Source organism: Centruroides sculpturatus, unplaced genomic scaffold, assembly GCF_000671375.1.
Source record: "Centruroides sculpturatus isolate CEXI.00-Female unplaced genomic scaffold, Cexi_2.0 scaffold44, whole genome shotgun sequence".
Lineage (NCBI taxonomy): Eukaryota > Metazoa > Arthropoda > Arachnida > Scorpiones > Buthidae > Centruroides > Centruroides sculpturatus.
The window spans coordinates 202,660-224,677 of NW_019384307.1; the positions used below are offsets into that span (position 1 = coordinate 202,660).

A 22,018-nucleotide genomic window follows, 5' to 3' on the forward strand; every position below is an offset into this window, starting at 1 on the left:
AATACTTGTATAAACAATATGCAAAAAACTGAATACCATACTTTTGCGAGTTTTGTCATTTCTTATTTAGCAACATTAGGGACTCGTAGATTTCATCAAGATATTTTAGAGTTAGCACATTTGATGTGGTATTTATCCTTTTTCATATTCAACAAAAGAAAATATATACCAAATGTTCGGTATTAAGCTTGTTATGTGAGCTTCTGCTAAGTCAACTGGAGAGTGCTATACTTCTTGTCTTTCAGCAGCAGGTTATCTGATATGCTTGGTATACAGGTAATGTATTCATTTTATGGTTCAATAAACAGGATGTGAATGTTTTTATGTACAGTACTATCAACAACAGATACACCCCACTCTTAAGTTGGAACAAGAGAGTCATTCATCAGTATATGTTTTGGATCTGTTTATAACTTTTAAAGCAGAGTCCACAATCAAGTCCATCTACATAAAACTAGAATACCATCATTTGTTTATGTCTTTGGTGTCTGTCAACCTTTCTGTTATTAAGTTTTCTGCTTTCGCAGCTTTGGTCAGATATGCATTTTTGTATTGTACTAGTACTGTGGATACTTCATGGGATTGGATTATATCACAGAGATTACACAATGACAAATTATTTAGTAAGATTGGTTCTACTAACTAGTCAACCAATCTTACTGAATAATTTGTCATTGTGCAATAGTTAGTTGATATGTCTGGTAAGCATTGTTGCAGTATGCAGTTTTGACCATGAAGTGGTGAGACTAATACATTTCAATCAAAGTTTAAGAAGACTTCATTGAGAAATTGCCAGAAGTAACAACACTATCATCATGTACAGATAAACCCCTATTGTATATGGGCAATTATTTATTGTGAAATTGTCACAATGCTGGGTTGCAAGTTATAATCATATTTTTAATTTATTTAATTTAAAATACAGGTACATCTTGCCTTACGTCTGTAATTGGTTCTAGGAGAGGTGACGTAAGTTGAAAAATGACATAAGTTGAATTTACTTGTCACTAGGCTAAACCACAAATAACCATTTCCAGTTCTGCTTTTTTAATAATACACTAATACCTCTAGGGTTTCTTTCCCAGGATCCCGTTTTCCCGGGATTCTCGCAGTTTATTCCCTACGAGAATAATCCCGGGAAATTTTATTTTCCCATGAAATCTCGCATTTCAATAATAATTTACCATGTCAGGTTTTCTTTCTTTTATTTATTATACGAAAAGTTGCATCTTGAAGACTCACCTAAGAGAGAAATTTTGAGGTTTCTTGCTGCATATTATTACCTATGTTTTACAAGTCTCTACTTGTTAGTTCATGTAATATCTATGTATTGTGTTTGCGCATCATCGAACAGCGGAGCACTCGCTGAAAGTAAATATCACTCATCGCACTTTAGTTTATTTTTTATTTCATCTTTAGAAATAAAACACTAAAATAGAAGAGGAGCAAGAAAATACAATTTCCTTTTTAGATTTAGAAGTGCATAGATCTCCGGAGCTAACTTTTGCAGTGCACCACAAAAACAACAAAGGGCCAGATATTATCCCTGTAACTGCTTTCCAACCCCCAAGCTTCGTTAACTCCGCTATTACTTCGCTTATTCAGAGAGCGCTCCTCATTCCATCCTCCCAGACATTAATTGATGAAGAATTACAAACTATCAAAAGAGCAATGCACAATGCCGGATATTCTAACTCCAAATATCGATATCTCTACAACCTGGTCATAAACAAATTATTTCCAAAATCTTTCCTCTGCAACAAAGAAAGCCTAAAGATAATAAACCCTCTAATACCGTACCTGAGCACCATCTCACTAAAAATAACACGCACATTCAGGAAGCATGGTTTTATATTATTATATAAGTTTATTTTTTATTTCATCTTTAGAAATAAAATAGTATTTTTTCCGTAATCATTAAAACTCCCAATGAAACGCTTTATTTTACTTTCATCTTATAATGTAGGAGAACATAAAAACGTGTCTGTATGGGTGAGATTGGCCCTACACTTTTAGTTACTTACTAGAAAATAAATTAAATTATTCAAATTTATTATATTCCTGTATGATCTTTTTTATTCATATAAAATTCTATTTTACTATCTCATCCCGGAATTTCCCGGGATCCCGGGAAAAGAAATTATTTTTCCTGTAATCCCGCTGGAGGCAAATTTCCCGGGAAATGAGAAACCCTAAATACCTTGACTTACGCTATCCCTACTTACGCGATTTTCAAATCTCGCTGATTTGTCTTTTGTTTGAGCGCCACGCAACTCTTGATTACTCACTTCCCCCCCACACTATATCTTACATGTTCGGACATATCGCGTGGAATCGACACACAACTACAATTTATGCTGTGTTATTTATTTCTGTGTTTGTTATATCTACGGAGACTCGAGAGACTCTATGTGGTGATTTCTTGCAACCGTGAACGAATCAAAAGACGAGATAAGATTAATGAGAACATTTATTAGCTTACATACATCCAACTTAGATTTTACACAAATTGCGAAATTATACCCCTTCTTACGTGAATTTGACTTACGCAGTTATCACTTGGTCCCACTTATCGCGTAAGTTCGGGGTATTACTATATATGATTAATAAGAATCTATTTTAAATTTACAAACAAATAAATTTTAGTTTTTAATATAGTGCAGGAAAAAAGTAATCTAAATTTACGAATACATGTATGATACGTACATACTTGCAAATGTACATGTTTACAATTTGGCAATATTTACAGTACAGTAAGATATAAAATAATATGATTTTGTAAGGTTAATAACAAATACAGTTATTAAATTTATCTTGCAACAGTAAAAAATAAACTAATTTATGTTAAATTTACTAATAACGAGTGGTGCTGACAATGACACCAAACATTAGATATTGGAACTGCCATGAAAAATGCCAATATTGAGCTCTTAAAGACTGCTAAATAAGACGACAACACAAAGTTACAGGTGTTTTCATATTTCGTTCTCTACGATTTATGATGATTATACAGTAGAGCATTGATTATCCGACCCCCGATTAACCGTCACATCGGTTAACTGACCGTTCTAATTGGCAAATTTCAAATGTCTGCTAGTGATATGGCACTACAATATTTGGCTATGTCTTGGCTACTTTAATATTATTTTTGTTAAATTTTTGCGTGTTTTATCTGGCAACACGACTCGACCATTGAAGAGCGGCCAGTATTTAAACGAAACTTAATTTTCTAATTATGAGTGGTTGTTTGTTTTGTAGCAATAAAATAATTTAAAAATAATTTTTAACAATACAATAGTGATGATTATTATTTAAAAAAAAATTTGTTAGGCTTAATATTGATGAAAATTCAACGCAAAGTTGGTTAATATACTAATAATGTGTTTTTTCATTCTTTTTGGTTATCCGATTTTTTTCAGTTATCCGACCAACCTGAGTCCCCAATTGAGTCGGATAATTGATGCTCTACTGTATTAACATTTACTGTAAATGTATTTTAATATGATTTTATGTGCTTTTAACACTTTTCTAGTGATATTACGATTTCAACATTTGTGGCGGACAGACATAAAGTCGAATAAAATGACTTAAACTTGATTTTTATTTTTCCATATATTTTTTTGACAAACGACTTATAATTGAGAACGATGTAACTCGAAATGACATAACTCGAGGTATGCCTGTATATGCTTTCAACTCAAATTAGTAGTGGCTTGCCCCTGTATATCACACTTTTCCTTTAACAACAGAGTTGTGCTGGTCACTTGTCTAACACCTCGAGGGAAAATTTTTGAATTGAAATAACATGACTTCTGGTTTGCATTGGAAGTTCATATATAATTAATTTGGGCCTCCTGCCCCTAAGGTTTCCTTGATCTCATCTTTCATCTATCTAACTTCATTCTCTAGATTAAGAAAAGACGGATGGACAACAGTGGGAATTTATAGATCTACAATTTTTTCAAATTGCAGATTAATAAACTTTGGACAAGGATGTGAAACACACTTCCAGACTACCAGATGTTTACAGTCTACTAGTCAAAGAACAACAATTTGTTGTTAATATGGGATATGTGGGTGCAATTTCTCATAGCATTGATACATAAATTAAAGAATATATCTGGAGAAAGGAAAGTATTGCATTGTTTTTTGTTCCAAATGTACAGTACAGGTACAGAGACAAAAGGCTGAATTATATAAATCAGGTACAGAGTATAGAGTACGGTACAGAGGTAAATGTTATGAACGAATTAATAATAATAGATATATCGAATTCATTTATATAATTCATAACATTGTTGTTCTAAGGAGCCTAGAATTACTTGAGATTTATAAATTGTATTGATACTGGAACTAAATAGTAACTAGAAAGAGACAAATTACCTTATGTACTTTTCCAGCAAATTACTACTTAATCAAACTAACATTTTTAGCTTTATTAATAAGACTTCATCAGGTTTTTTGAGGAGAGATTTGATTTGGAACAATATTTAAAATTCCATTATTTTAGAACAATATTACATTACATTTTCTTTAAAAATATTAACGGATTTATTGATTATTGATTAAGTTACAAATAAAAATAAAATTTAAAAAATAATAATATACTAAAAAAGTATGTAATTAAAAATAAAAGTAAATAAAACAGAATCATTTGAAGTGCTACAATGATGTCATGTTTTGCATTGTGTTATGAGTTTTGCCGCCCCTCCTTTCTAAGATGTTATCGAATAGTGATCTCCATGCAGATGATAGCAACTCACAGTCTCTGCTGTTAATGTAGATTTAAATATTTCCAATATATCTGCTATTTAAAGCTAGACCAGATTAGCAACCCACAAGCCCATTTCCTAGACATTAATATCAGTTTCAAGAATGGGCTGGTGAACACAAATGTCTACTATAAGCCTGGCTATATATCACTTTACATACCAGCTATCTCTAACAACCTGGATTCATATAAATTACCTGCATTCAAAGCATTAGTAAAACAAGCATATACACACTGCTCCAGCATTAATGATGCTTTAAAAGAGCTAGAGCATGTGGAAAAGTTTGTGATCAAACATGGGTACAGTACAGTAAAAAACTTATTTGCAACATAGCATGCAATCTGGACAAAAACAAAGGGATGCAACCACAAGCACAGGCAAGTAAATACATAATATTAGATTACAATAGTAGCTAAAACCTGTATATACATTAATTGCTAAATATACAGGAGCTCTTATAGCATACAAACGGGGGGCAACAGTATACAGATTACTAAGTAATGGCAAGGATTACATTGATCAAATAAAACCCGAGTTGTACTCTGTCCTTATATACATTATTAGATTTAATAGACATCTAAGATACATCATTTCAACTAATAGATTCAATGAACATGCAGAATCAATGGGCATATGATATCAACAAAAATAATTTAAAAACCACTCTTGCCCAATATGCAGGCAAACCCAGGATGTTAGCAGATTTCAGCTGGGCCCAACTTATAAAATGAGTATATGACAAATGCAAACTAAGAATATCAGAAATATTGGAAATATTTAAATCTACATTAACAGCAGAGACTGTGAGTTGCTATCATATGCATGGAGATTGCCATTTGATAACTCCTTAGAAAGGAGGTGCGGCAAAACTCGTAACACAATGCAAAACATGACATCATTGTAGCACTTCAAATAATTTTGTTTTATGTACTTCTATTTTTAATTATATACTTTTTTAGTATATTATTATTTTTTAAATTTTATTTTTATTTGTAACTTAATCAATAATCAATAAATCCGTTAATATTTTTAAAGAAAATGTAATGTAATATTGTTCTAAAATAATGAAATTTTAAATATTGTTCCAAATCAAATCTCTCCTCAAAAAACCTGATGAAGGCTTATTAATAAGTCAAAAATGTTAGTTTGATTAAATAGTAACTTTGCTGAAAAAGTACATAAGGTAATTTCTGTTTTCTAGATCTCTAGATTTATAAATTGGCCAGAAGACTTAAATGTATTAATTTTCATGATGTGAATAGGATTTTGGTTGCATGAAAAATCTGTATATGAAAAATACCTGTGGATGTGATGCTAATATTATTTATTTGTTATAATTTATGATTTTATACAAATATCTTATTCCTTAATTAATGCAAGATACAATGTTTTCGAATGTGATATTCTATTTTATATTCTATACTACTACTAATTCTCTAGATTTCTTGAAGGTTTTAAAAAGACTTAAAATGTTAGTATATAGTAAAATTAGTTTGGTGGGGATACGAAGTTGTCAGTTTATTAATAAAGTTCATGCCAATTGAGGATGTCTCAGTTTTACTTGAATTATTCAACATAAAGTTAATGATAAAAATAGTTTGTTTATGTATTTAATTGCATAAAAATTTTATATGGATTTTAATGGCTTCATTTCCATTTAAATCAGATAGAAATTCAAAAAGAGTAATCATTTTATGCTGAATAGATAGTAAGTAATAATGTAAGTTTTTGAAGCATGGATGACGGATTATCTGCTAAGTTGATTGAACTAAGAATTGATGGATTAGTTACACAGATTATTAATGTATCAATAACTTATCATGCATTTCTGTTTTGATCTATTATTTTAAAATCACATGTATGAGATCTTATCTGGTGGACAGTCTCACCTTTCATCATTTTTCTTATACAGTAAAACCTGAATAAAACAAACCAATATAATAGGGTTTGTTTTATTCAGGTTTTACTGTATAAGAAAAATGATGAAAGGTATAATTCTTTGGAATGGCATGATTTTTCTGTTAAAAGAATACCTGTTTAAAACGGAAACCTGCCAAACTGAAATATATATGTACTAGTAGCTTGGGACGCCCCCTAGTGGGCGTTATTTACAAATTTCCATGAGGCACGGTTCCTTTGAATTTTTTGTTCCTATCAGTATGCTGTACAGCTCTGTTAAAGTCCCAATGGTAAGATTTACTCTCTGAATGAAGAGGTGGCAACCCACCAAACTGTAGCCCCTGTGCGAACAATAAAGTCAAAGGAACCATACCCCTACTCACAACCCTTCGAGATATAAGCCCCTGAAATAATAAATTCCTATTACAAATACAGTAGAACCTCCATTATCCGGACCTCCATTATCCGGATTTTCGATTATCCGGATTGTTCAAAATAAACAAAAAATTTTACGAATTTGCTGATTTGCATTTGGCGAATTACGACACTGTTTATGTACGTGATGGAATGCATAACTTTTTTTTTGTTTCAACAATGTCTCACCCGGCACAGTGGCCGTAAACTCTTAAATATATTTTGCGTCGTAATAAAAATATAACTTGACATACGTATTTATAAATAATTTATATTCAAATTACATCATTTCTATGACCAAGGGCGGCGTAAGGCATGGACGACGTGGGCCACCGCCTATGCCTCGCAGTCCGAAGGGCCTCGCGCCTCGAAGNATAAGATGTGAATTTTTTTTTATTTGTCTTAACTTTTATTCTCAAATTATATTTTATTCATCGCATAAACAGTGATTAGGTAAATAATAATATAAACAATTAAGCTTTTAGTTAGTATATTTTTTAAAAATTTACATCTTCCAGCATAAATTACATTATTGATAGATTAATAAAAACACAATCAATCTACATTATAAATAAGTTAATTGATAATAACATATATATTTTTTGTAGATTTTCGTCTGATGGCGATAATTATGATTAATTATTTGAAGTCATAGTCCTTCCCAAACACGGAGCTAATAAATAATGGCTTTTTTTCTTTTTTTTTTTGAAGGACTGTCTTCAAATAATATTTGCCAAATTTACATAAAATACGATTTTTTTTTCTCAGTTCAATGTTTCCTGCATGAATAATAGTTATCTAGTTTTTGTTGCAACTTTCAAAAATGTAACTTTATGTAAAAGCCTCTATAATTTATCATAAGTTTATTTAAAATCTTAAATTTGTCATTAAAAGTATATTATTACTGTAGTGACAAATTAAGAAAATTATTATAATCAAAATCAAATCTGTAGTTATTTTTTAAACTGGTAAAAATATTTCATAGTTTTTTCAATCAAATACCTTTCACATTTTTCCAGTAATAATTGTATTCAGAATATGAACAAATCAATGTTTTTGGTTTATTTCATAAATAAACATGCTTCAAATTTAGCTTTTGAAATGCACAAAGTTAAAGCAGGTTTATAAAATAAACCAAAAATGTTTGTTGATTACATTAACTACCAGATTTATTAGAAATTTCACTAACCAGACTTCCATAGCTTACAATTTTTACTATTTTTGATTTTTTTGACTACTATTAGTTTCAATTAAATTTTCATTTATATCTATATCTATACTAATATTATAAAGAGGTAATGTTTGTAAGTAAGTTTGTATGTAGCAGGTAATCTCAAACTACTCATCCGATTTCAAAAATTCTTTCACCAATATTTAGAATGAAACTTTAGGGTGGACATAGGCTGTATACTATTCCGTTAAACATTCATATAAATTAAAAGATATTATCTAGGTCAGTGTTTTTCAACCGGGGTACCGTGGCGCCACGATTGGGGTGTCGCAAAGTTTACAGCCTTTAGGCATTTTCTTGGAAATTTACTTAAGTGTAGTTCAAGATAACTCATTATCAGTTCTATTTTGCTACGAGATATCTAGTAAGCAAAGAAACTATGATTAATCGCATGTTAATGTAATGTTCTACGCTACGTGTACGCACGACTTGTTACAAGTTCGCCCAAATCACATTGCTTGGCCTTCAAGTTCCCAGTCCCAGTACCAGGCCAACCACCAGAGAAGAACGACGTGGACACTTGTGTCTTGTATACGCTTTAAAAAGCGTTGCATTGTACTTTGAAAAGCGTGTGGTTTCAATCACAAAGTAGGTGCATATTACAGTATTTTCATAGTATTCAAAAGCAATGATGACAAATAAACAATTTATTATTATTTTTTTAATTAAAATTTTTTAAATTGATATGAAAAAGATAAGAAAAAAATAATGAAATATTTATTTTATATATGCATCAAAATAGTATAAAAAACATAACAAAAATTTTTTATCAATAAAATGATAATATAAAATGATGATATATTTGATAATAAAACTATATTTAAAAAACAATAGCGAGACTATTATTTTACATGTAGGTATTTCGACAAAATTCAATGGACTTAAATTTTGAGTTTTGAACACGTAGAAATACTTTTGCGTTGCGCGTAATATTCGTTTTTGCAAAAAATTCATCTGGCCCATTAGTCCCCTTCCTTATTCAGATTATAGATCCGCCGCTGGTCAAGGGTGTCATGATTTGTTATTTTTCAATTAAGTGTGCCACTCAATGAAAAAGGTTGAAAAACACTGATCTAGGTTAAGGCTTTTATGTCCAATATGTCCAACAGATGGCGCTATGAGTACAACACCTTAAGTTTGCTTTTCTGTGAAACATGCTTTTCTGTGAGGATGAACTAAAACAGATCATCTTCTATCTATCTATATAAATAAAAATGTAATGTTTGTTTGTTCATACCAATTTATTTGAAATTTTGACACAACACTGCATTTGAATACGCATGTGTTTTTATATAATATACATGTTGAAATTCCCCTCACTGGGGGAGATGGACAGGATTAAGGCTTACTGTGAAGAACTTGGCTTCTATTATACTATTTTAGATGTGGTTTTTTGCGTTTTTGATTGTGTTTTAATAGGGTACATCAAGAGAATGTACACTAAGAAGGGATTTTTCGAAAAATTCCTACTCCCACGGGGGAAGTGTTATACATTTATAATAGATACATTTTGAGCCACAACAACGCATGGCGGGATCTGCTAGTCATTTATATATTTTCTAATCTGTTTCTCTGCATCATCTATTGCATTATAAGCAATAAATATATATTAATTAAAACTAAAAAATACATTGTGATAAAAACTTGTCTGTCAGTATGGTTAACAAAATTATCATCTGTAATTTTATATACAAAAAGGAAAAGATTACCATACATTTAAATTATTTCATTCTTTATGATATTCTTTAGGTATTAACAATGATAAGATGTGAAAGAATTTATAGATAATCTAATATTAACTAGATAAGTCACATTGAGAAACTCAAGATGATGTTTATCGATGTAGTTAGCCTGGGCGATCAGTTTGAGCAGTAATATGTCACATATGAAAGATTATAAGTGATTTATTGTTGAGAAAAGAAAAAAATATGACGAAAAGTACAGATAAAAAAGAAAAATGCAATAAAGAAATTAAATTAAACTAAAGTAAAATAAATAAATAAAGCAAACTAAACTAAAAAATAAGAAATGAAAGAATAATAAAATAAAATGAATTTGCATTTAAGCAGCAAAAATCTTCGATAAATTGGAGTCGCTCATTAAAAGTAGCTGTGTTTGAGATTTTGTCCAGTCTTGACTGAGTGAACTGTGCCTGAAACATAACTTTGGTGAGTTGCTTGACATGACTAAAAACATATTTGAAATACAGTAATTACATAAAAGTTGAAAATTTCCAATGGGATGAGAAGAAGGAGTTGAGCATAACTGCTGACATGTTGACAAAAGGAAATGACGTATTCTGTAAATTGGTACAGGCCCAGGCATTCAGTTACAGCAGAAGCAATCAGAGCCAAGGTCTGTATAAGAAGGTCGGGACACGCTCCCGTGATTCCATGCAGCAGCGGCCATTTTGGGACTCGTCGATAGAGCTCACCATACGTGGTTCTTGCATGAGTCGACTATTATTACTTATATACGTACTCAAAACGTTAAGCAATGGGTTATTGTGTTGCACCTAATTGTAAAAGTAAGTCTACCGACGTTCGATTGTTCAGATTTCCTGCAGATAAGCGGAGGAAAGCAAAATGTAGCGTAGGCATCAACTGATGGTTCATGATGCAGTTCAAAGAGTTTATATGTTTAAAGTTTGTAACAAGTGGTCTAAACGAGTAGATACTCTTCGTGTTTATGAACGAACTATACATGGAAATTTATAAACGATATTGGCAATCCAGATATAAAACAAATGTAATTTTTTCATTTTTCTATCTGGTGATAAAATAATTAAGCATGTAATTGTTTTAATATGACCATATTGTATTTAAAAATAAAATTATGATGATGGTATTGACTTATACTCTCAATATTTATTAATAAAACATTGCAAAAAATTTAGTTTAATAGTAATTTATACTTAATTCAATTTAAATAAAATTTACATTAATTTTATTGTCAGAATTTTTATTTTAAAAGACGTGATGGAAATCTAAATGTATCTAATTCTTATAATCTAGAGATTCCATAATATTTAATTGATTTTATTTATATTTAATTTTTTCGTTCGCGTTTCAATAATTATTTTCCACTGATCATTCAAATCTTTTATCCTGAACATTTAAAAACAGATTTTATTTAATTAAAGTAAAATTGACTATTTAATTGTAAAAAAGAAAATTTTAGCATTATTTTGCTATGGCAACAAATATTCATATTTTGTTTGAATATATTGTATTCTATTCAAGTATTATTTGTCAGTTTATTGTCAAATAATTTAATTTAAAATTTTATATTTGGAATTTTTTGAAAGCTATTTATAAATTAAAAATATATCTACACATCTATTACTTATTATAAAATGAGTATTACATTGACAACATTTATTAATAATACTATTGAATTTTATCTTAATTTTATAGCCAATCGTGCTTTTAAAAAATAATTATAAATTTGTTATATTATTATATTCTTTATTATACTTTAAATTTTTTTTGATGTTATTGCATCACTTTACGAAGTGTCTATATACGTAATTGCATCAGTTTTAGCACCTATTTAATTAGTTTCAATCGCGACAGAAAATGATATAGATGATTGTTTCTTTTAAACTATTTGATCGAAAAGTTACATAAAATTGGGGTTGCGTAATCATTCTAAATTATTATTATATTTTCGACTGAAAATCACTGGATTTATGCAATTTTTGTTTAATTAATGTCGTATAAAACAGACCGCTCGTACAAGTTTGCTTAAAACATGCGACTCAAAATACCCCAAAATGGCGGCTCAATAAGTAGGTCATGCGTGTCCTGACCTTCTTATACAGACCTTGATCAGAGCTAGGTAATGTGGTGCCATCTAGTGGGGATTAGGTACATAAATCTGTTTTTTTTTTTAACTTTGATAACTTTTCCACAGTTCAACCAAAATTCACCAAACTCTGCAAAAATATAAAGCAACTGTTTGGCTTTATATTCCAAAAAACATCACCCAAAAATGTTAAAATACTTTTTTGTTTTTTTGAATATATCTTTTCTCAGTGTTAATTATATTTTCCAAAAAGTAATTTATACACAAGACAAGGTTCTACTGAGTATTTTAACACCAAAATCATCAAAATCTAACGTGGGAATTTTTTTAAAAAAAATCAGACAGGAAAGTGCAAAAGTTACCCAGACGCCTGGGCTTAGCCTAGACAATAAGCTTTAGTGATTATTGATTAAAATTATTATTTCAGCTAAGTGTTTTTGCCACATAATTAAATAATTGGTGTTTATTTTTAAACATGTTTGGCTGAAAATTAATATAAACGGCAACTGGATGAAATTAATCTGAGAAAATCTATCTGTGTTTGGTTTATGGCATTTGACGTTGCCTTTCACCCTCCCAGGAACCCTCTCCATCTCTTTCTATCCACACACCATTCCTCTTTAATCCTGTTTTCACTAAATACTATTTTCACTTCGTCCTACCAAGTTTGCCTGGATCTTCCTCTCTTTATCATTTTTTTGTGGATTGTATTTCATTGACATTTTCAGGAGTTTTTCATCACTTGTTCTTTTCACATGTCCAAACCAAATAAGTTGTTTCCTCTGTATTTCTTCCAAAACTGTCTCCTTCAATCCCATTAGGTCTTTAATCCTCTCATTAGTTATTCTTTCTCTTTTTGAGATTCTGCACAATCTTCTCAATGCATCCATTTCAACTGTAGTTACTTTTCTCTTCTCTTCCTCATTCATTTTCACATTTTTGTTTGTCTCCTTTTTTATAGATAGATGTCAAGAAGCCAATTTTCCATTCTTTTGGAATGTCTTTTCCATTAAGACACCTTTTGAATAATTTTGTTGTCATTCTAAATAATTTTTCTGTTTCGGTTTTTATCAGTTCTGCCAGTATTCCTCTGGGACTATTTGCTCTATTATTCTTCAGTTTCTTACATGCTTGTTTAATCTGTTTTGTCTCTAAATGAATTGGTACATCCTTTTCTATGTTTATATCTTTTGTTAATAAATTTTTATAATATTCTTCCCATTGTTTAACTGAGATAAACTGTCCTTTATTACTATTTCTTTCATTTTTAACATTTTTTAGGAATTTCCATGACATATATATAGAATATAGAAATATATAGGAGAAATTGTATAGAAATAGAAACATATATAGAAGGAAGAAAATGTGCTGAATGTGCATTTTCTTCCTTTTATATATGTTTCTATTTCTCTACAATTTCTATCCCAACCCAATCTTTTCTTTTTCAGAATTAATTTTTTTGTTGATTTTTTAAGTTCTTTATATCTTATTCTATTCTCTTATTTTTAGTGTTCATCCATTTTAAGCAAGTTACTTCTTTTTGTTGTATTGTGTTTTCTACCTCTTTGTCCCACTAGAATTTTAAAGTTTTCCATGTTCTTTGATTTGTTCTAGAGCTTAATTTGCTGCTTCATGTAGTGCTGTTTTTATATTTTTATATAATTTTATAGTGTTATCATATTCTTTTTCTTTCAATTTTTGATCTAATCTTCTCTACAGTCTTCTCTATTTTCTTCTGCTAAGCTTTCAAGATTAAATTTAAGATCTTTGATTATTTCCATTTCCGTTTTTTCTTCTTTCTGTGTCTGTATTACTCTTTTGTAAGGAGTAATGATTTTTGCTCTTACTATATAATGGTATGAACCACAGGTAACACCTCTCTGTGTTCTTACATCTAAAATTTTAAGTTGGGTTCTTTCATAATCAATACAGTCCACCCCCCTATGATTACGGTTCCTATAATTATGATTCCTATAAAACTACGAAAAAATATACATATTTTGGAAATGTTGAGTCGGATTAGTGTAGAATCGATTAATTTTATGGAAGAAAACCTTTCAATCAGCCGTAGTCCATAAACTTGACACGTGTTGGGCTGTGATTGGAACGACTTGTAAGAAATCGGATTCCTAATAAATTGGAACGTATCTATATCTTATAGGGGGGTCAACTGTAATTGATTTAACCAATTTTTTAACCACTGCCTAATATGTTGGGTTCAAATATGAATATCTTTATGTTTAAAAAAACCCATTATTGACTTTAAAGTAATTTGTATTACAAAAGTCTATTAGTCTTCTTCCATTGTCATTTAATACATTTTCTCCAAATTGTCCAATAATTTTGTTCAAATTATTGGACAATTCAGAAAATCTGAGAAAATCAAACTTTTAATTTTCGGCATATACTTTGTTTATGAATGACTACTTTAGCTAACTTAATTAACTGTCATTTGGTTTCAAATATAGAAGATTGTTTACTACATGTTATTCAGTACATCAGTTCAAAACAATTATTTAAATAAATGAACATCACATGTATTTTATGCAGTTACATTTAAAAACTTTATCTGCAAACCTGCAATGTTCATACAATTTAAATTTAATATCTTCTTACGTGAATACTGGAAAGCATATAAATTAACACTTAGTCATCATTAAGGCTATGTTGAAAAATAAATATATGATTTTGAAGCTTAAGAATTGTACTTAATGTACTTTTTGCCCGATCTTGCTATTTGTTTTTGTTCGTGTTCTTTTCAGCCTGCCTTCGTATTTATAAATAAAATACAGAACTGGGAATGGTANGCTATGTTGAAAAATAAATATATGATTTTGAAGCTTAAGAATTGTACTTAATGTACTTTTTGCCCGATCTTGCTATTTGTTTTTGTTCGTGTTCTTTTCAGCCTGCCTTCGTATTTATAAATAAAATACAGAACTGGGAATGGTATTTGTGGTTTAGCCTAGTGACAAGTAAATTCGACTTATGTTGTTTTTTGACTTAAGTTGCCTCTCCTGGAACCAATTACCGACATAAGGCAAGGTATACCTGTACTACTTTTTAAAAATTAAAAGAGGATTCTAAATTTTGAAATATTTGCATGAATTGAATTAAATTTTTATATAAAGTTGTCTATATTATGACATAATGAAAGATAAATATCTTAAAGTAAATATTTTACTTTATATAAGTAAACATCTATTGAAGAAGGATTTGTTAAAAATATACAGTGGAGTACTGTTTGTTTCTCTCTCAAGGGATTGATTGAACCAAAGAGATATATAATTGCAAAGACAGTTTTTGCAATAAACTTTAACAAATGTTTTAATGTTTATCTTTTACTTATTACTATTTTTTATATTAAAAATATAAATCTTTTTTATTGAAATGGTTTTTTTTTTAATGTTTGTTTTGCAAAGTTGCAGTGTCTAATGATTGGTTAGACATTCATATACTTGACATACCTTATTAACAGCGATAAATTTCAAAATAATTTTTATGTATACAAAACTTGAATGCTACTGGTATTGGTTGGTGTACTGTCTACAAAAAAATTTCAAACAAAAAAAATTTTTTGTTTGAAGAACTGTTGGGAATTTTTTTTTTGTTAGAATCATTAAGAATTGTTATATGGGGATAATTCTTGAAATAAATTTGTTTCATTAAAAAGTATTCTTTTTTTTATGGACTCTTACTGTTACAGAACACTACAAAAATGTAAACTTTTCCTATATTGTTTGTAGATTTTACATACATCAGCTCATCTATTAATCATTCCTTTCACAGAGAATACACTTGGTGGAGTCAAATTTACACAATTTAATTCTGGAAATGTGAAGAGAAGAGTGTGAAATGGAACAAAGAACGTGCTTATATTGTTTAAATAAGTGAAATTATTTTAAATACTTTTGAATCTGAATATCTATCTTACATATATTAAGATACAGTTGATCTCAGCTTTATTTTACTATATATAAAATAGAAAGTATTTATTGGGAAAAAAGACATGATCATTTTTAAACTTGGCTTTTTACTTTCATACTGAACAGTGATTTTTATAATATTTCATTAGATTTTAATATGCAAATTGTTTTATGTATTAGTATTAATCTTTTGTTCTCTTTGAACAAGCAATTTACACATATAAGTAAATCAATTTTAAGTTATTCTAATATTTTTATGTTTTTTCTTTCAGTGTGTTCAGTGGGTAGAGGATGCAAAGTTAAATCAGTTGCACAGAGATGGAATTCGGTATGCTCGCATTCAACTTTGTGATAATGACATTTATTTTCTTCCACGCAACATCATTCATCAGTTTCGAACTGTCACTGCAGTAACCAGCATAGCATGGCATGTTAGATTAAAGCAGTATTTGGAGGTTTATAATGAAACAAAGTGTTCAGATTCTGTGGAAGTTAAATCGGAAGATAATAATAATACTTCGGAGCATTTAGTTAAAAATTGCAACAATAATAGGATATTAAATGAAAATCTAATTCCTAACAAAAGAAATGCTGACAAATCAATATGCAGTAAGTGCCCACCTGTGAAAAAAAGGAAAGATGACAAAGTGCATTATGAGAGAAAGAATTTGTCTGTTAAGCATAAGAGAAAAAATGAAGTAAAATTATCCAAAACTTCGATGGTTTCAAAAGATGTGAAGAAATGTAATAAAATCATTCAAGAAAATAGTGATAAAGTAAGTGAAATAAAATGCAAACCAAAATCTTCTGAGAAAAAATTATCAAATATTGATGGAAAGAAGAAAACTAAGTCTGATTCAAATGTGATTATAAAATCTGTTCACAAATCAGCTAGTGATTCTGACAAAAGTGAAGTAACAGAGAAGATTAAACATAAAGAAAAGACAGAAACCTCGAAACAGATCAGTTCAAAAGAATGCACAGATTGTCATATGAAATCCGATAAAAAATTGGGAAATAAAACTTGTGAGAGAAAATCCAAGATACCGTCTGAAAAACATGTAGAATTTGATAAGAAAAAAGATAATTTAATTGATAAAGGAAAAAAAGATAAATGCAGTAGTAACAAAAAGCACAGTTTTAAAAGTGATCAAAAACAAAAACCAAAGGATGGAAATATTAAAAGTAGTAAACTGAATCATCATAAAAAATTGTTAGAAAAAAGAGAGGTGGTTGATGCAAAAGACAGTAACATTTCCGATATTCACAAAAATTTGCCTTATATCATGATAGAAAATGTTGAAAAAACTATTACAACAGACATTTGCAGCACAAAAAGTCAAGGAGTGAATCCATGTGGAAAAAATCTGAGTGATTTTCAGAGCATAGAAAGTGATTGCAAAATAATACAACAAAATTTAGACACTTTTTCACATTCATTTATATCCAACAAAGAAATATCAACAAAATGCAAAAGTTGTCCTACATCAAAATGTACACATCATACTGATAACACAAAAAGCAAAGAGTGTACTTCACAAACTGAAGTTGTCTCTAAGAGTGCTGACTACGTAGACGAATACTCAGAAAAGAAATCCAAAGAGGATGAGAGTAGTGTATCAACACGTTCTAATATCAGTGATTTAAATAGTGATATTATTGAATTATGTAACAATCTCGTAGAAAGTGTCCACAGTGAGAAGCTCACCATTGACAACTGTAAAAATTCGCAAGAGACTGTTAAGAACTATAATGTACAGAATGAAAACAAGGACAGCAATACAGATAATCCATCCTGTATAAACTTTTTTTCTCATGTAGAAAATGAACTGATTGTACAAAATGATTTTGAACAAAGTAATTGCTAGCAAGAGCCAATCATTATTATGAAATAATAATTCAGAAAAAGTTATTAAAAAAAAATTAAAAAAGGATAAATTTTCATGTAAAGAAATGGTATTTTCATTTTAACTCTAAAAGAACTATTGTAGATTTACTTGTTTTCAGCAAAGGTTTGAGAATTATATTGTATATCAACAAATTCACCATTTTATCACACATCATATATACATTTTTTATGTGTTTTCCTCCATAATTACAAATCCAAAAAAAAAAACAAAAAAAGAATATATCAATTTAATCTTATAAGAAAATCTGTGTAAAGTACTCAAATAGATATTTTAGAAATATCATTTCTCATAAATGCTTTTTGTAGTAATTATTTAAAAAACATATATGTATATATATAATTAGAAATTATAAGTTTTGGATTAATGTTTAATTCAGACCACTGCATTCCGAGAAAAATGGCCTAGTTTCAAGAAAAATTATTTGTAGATTGCATCTGGATCCACTATCAAGAACTCATTGACAATGCTGCATGTCTGTTTTCCATTGTTTCATAGAACAATTTATAGTTTTTGTACTTTGCACACTACCTCCGATTCATCTGTGTTTGTGTGTGCATAGGACCATGTCAAAAATACATAAATATACATGTTTTTGGTATATATATACAATATATATATATATTATATATATATGAACATAAAATATAATACATACATATATATACATATATNAATTTTATCATATATATTTGGTGAAAAATATATAAGATTTTCTACTTGAAATTTTCATGGAGTAAATAGAGATGCGAAGGAAATGGCAGAGTGGCAACCTTAACTGTGGCAGTCATTGTGATAGATCGAACAAACACGAACAGAAGATGAATACGACATTGCTCCCCCCGTGGCATTTACAAGGACCTGTAAATATATCTAGAGATAAGCCACTAACATGTACTACACAGCCCAAACATCCATCAGAGTTTGTGCAAATTCAAAAAATGCAGCTAGCAAAGTTTTGCTCCAACTTTTTTTCCTCTTTCGTTCTAGAATATTTATGAAAGATTCACCCTATTTCTATTATATGTTTACATATTTACACAAAATATTACGTCTGGTATTTGCTTGGGATGAATAGTTTCATGTATCATGTAATTTTTTTTCTGCTTTGCTTTGAAGAAACTTTCTTTATTCCTTATTTCGTGTACAGTATCGAAAGTAAAGTTTATTTATTAACGTTGTTAATAAAGTAAATAAGGTTCTGATCATATTTCTTCTCTCCAAACTATTTATATAATTATATATAGTTTTGGTAGAAATGTTTGAATTTAAAAATTAGATTAAATCTGTAATATATTCATTTGATGTGTTTGGTTTTGGGGATGTTTTGACTGGTCACATGCAAATGATAGATGCGGGAAAGCAGGGAGAATCAATGTCTCCACTGTGTAGATTCATAGCAATTTAGACATGTTTTTAAAATCATGTTTTATGTATCATTTAATCATGTATGATAATGCATTTATCACTGAGCACTATTTATCATGTAACACCAAATAAAAACATTTATTGGTATCATGTGTGTTTTTCTTTCAATACAAAATCTATAAATTGTAAGATTTCTAAAGGATCGAAGCACTTCCAAATGGCTAATGAATTATTAGAGAGGTTGAGGCGCACGTTTTAAACGTGTAAACGTGTACGTGTGACGTTCGGCGCCGCTTTCCCGTAAGCCTAAAAGTTTGACAATGGTGTTTGGATAGTCGGTGGAATCACGCTCAACATTTCAAACACCATCGTCAAACTTTTAGGATTACGGGAAAGCGGCGCCGAACGTCACACGTACATGTTTACACGTTTAAAACGTGCGCCTCAACCTCTCTATTATTATTTTTTGTGTTTACATGGACAATTTCACATTTAAATTACAAAAATTCAAACTTTTTTTAATTTCTAAAGTGTTTTCAATTGCACAGAATGCCTCAATTGGTAATTATTACTATTAAATTGTATACAAGTCATAAGCTATTAATGGTGGAGACATTCTAAGCTATTAAAATATTTTAGAAATTAAAAAACACAAATATATAATTTAATTTGCATCTAAAATTTGTGAAGAAGTTTAATTACTTTAATAAAAAGATGATTATATTCTGCATTTAGATTCAGTTTGATTCAAAAAGTAACATTAAATGTAATTAATAAGTGTAATTTTTTTAGAACACACCAATTGAATATTTAGCAATATATTATAAAAAAACAACAATTAATGAATGCTTGGTGTAAATCGTTTTTACTTGGTTATTAGTTCTGAGTAATTAATTTCAAAAATTTTTAAATTTTGTAATTTGCTACATGTGAACATTATATAATTATCTTGAAAAATTGTATTTCACAAATTACTTGTTACAAGCAAAAACTAATGAATAAAAAAAAAAAATATATATATATATATATTTGCATATTTATCATTATATTAATTAATGAACAAATAATGAATGAATTTTTTAACTTATAGAACATTCACTCTCTCTACAGTTTTTATGAGATATAATCTTTGCTTTGTGCAGTGTAATTTTTCAAAAAGAATTGCCATTGATGTCCAGTTCTAAAAGCTTCAACAGTATTATCATTTTGAAGATTATATGAATTAATATATATATATATATAATTAAATATTCACAATTAATATAAAGTGATTATAAATATTCCTTGTGCAACTTAAGATAACTTTGAATGTATGAGGTAAAAACAAGTAAATAGCATATAATAGCAAAAAGCTCAATTCTTAAAGTTTTGCAGCATCTTGAGCTGTTACGAGTTTCAATTTTGTGAACTATAACAGTTAATTTTTCTCCCACTGTTACCATTTTCAATTAAAGTATCTGAAAATAAATTAAAAATTGGCATGACATTTACAGTTTNCATATGTAGAGTGGTCCATAAGTCAGTTAACTTATCTATATATGTGTGTAGTTACAGTCAAATCTCTGAACAAAGTTACCTGATAAGAATATAAAAACGGCTATTGTTTTATATGCATTTTTTGTTTAAAAAAATGTTCGTTGTTTTCAGGTGGTCTTTATTGGAGGTTCGACTGTATTTAGCTTATTTTAAGAGTAATAAATCGATTTATAACCGTTCCAAATTGATTTTAATCTTTCTTGAAAACAACCCTCAAAGAAAAAATAAAATAAAATGTTTGTCTGTTAACTGACTTTTGGACCATCCCATATATAAAATCTTTATTCAGAAATATTTTTCTTAAAATTGTAGTAAAAGAAATCACAACACGTAAACAATTAATGCAGTAAGAATCAATTTAACTACAATAAGTAAAAGTGGAAGATGACAAGAACAGATGACATAATTTTTAATTTTTAAAAAACCGAGTATTGTATTCAGGTATAGGCTAATACAAAAGCCGAAAATATTTCCTCATTAGTCATTAAGGATAGTTCTTGTAGGTCGTTAGAAAGTACCGTCTGCAGGCAGATGATAGTCGATGTGCGATTCAATCCCCGGTACGAGACCACAAAGCCCTTAGCTAATGACATACGTTAGGAAGGATGTAGTTAGTGGAGTGCATGGCATGCATCAGATGGACGTTTTTACAAATAAAGGCTTGACTTATCAAGCTTGTTAGAAATCTCCCGTCGACAAGTGAAAATTGTAAGTTTTCCAATTAGTGTGCGCGCGTGTATGTGTGTGCATGTGTTTTAAATATACTTCTTCCTCTTTTAAAAATTTTGCACCACTTTTAACTAAGATTAAAGAGGATTTTACAATGATCTACATACGTATTTTTTACGAAAATGATATTTTCATTCTCTTTGATTATGAACATCATCTGATCCTTGTAATCATCTGCTTTATTTTTCTTTATCCTCTTTATTTATTCTATACATCCTACTACCTTGAGAATTCATTTACTTTCAAAGCACAAAATTTTAATTTGTTTTGGAGAAATCTCTTACTTTTTTAAATACTACTTTTCAATTAAATTTCTAGTCGTTGATTATCTCTTACACAGAATCCAAGTTTTAGAAAATACAAAAGGTTAACGTTCTACATTTATTATTCTGTGTAATAAAATACAGTATACCTTTACACAGATGTAAA

General features: G+C 29.3%; 1 protein-coding gene across 1 annotated transcript in view; it reads left to right on the forward strand.

Annotated features, from left to right (window-relative positions):
• LOC111619497 overlaps positions 1–18,165 on the forward strand; it is a 98,021-nt gene extending 79,856 nt beyond the window's left edge. Inside the window, exon 8 of the mRNA XM_023361227.1 lies at positions 16,322–18,165. Coding sequence (XP_023216995.1) covers positions 16,322–17,917 — 1,596 coding nt within the window. The 3' untranslated portion in view covers positions 17,918–18,165. The remainder of the gene's footprint in view (positions 1–16,321) is intronic.
• The last annotated feature ends 3,853 nt before the right edge of the window (positions 18,166–22,018 follow it).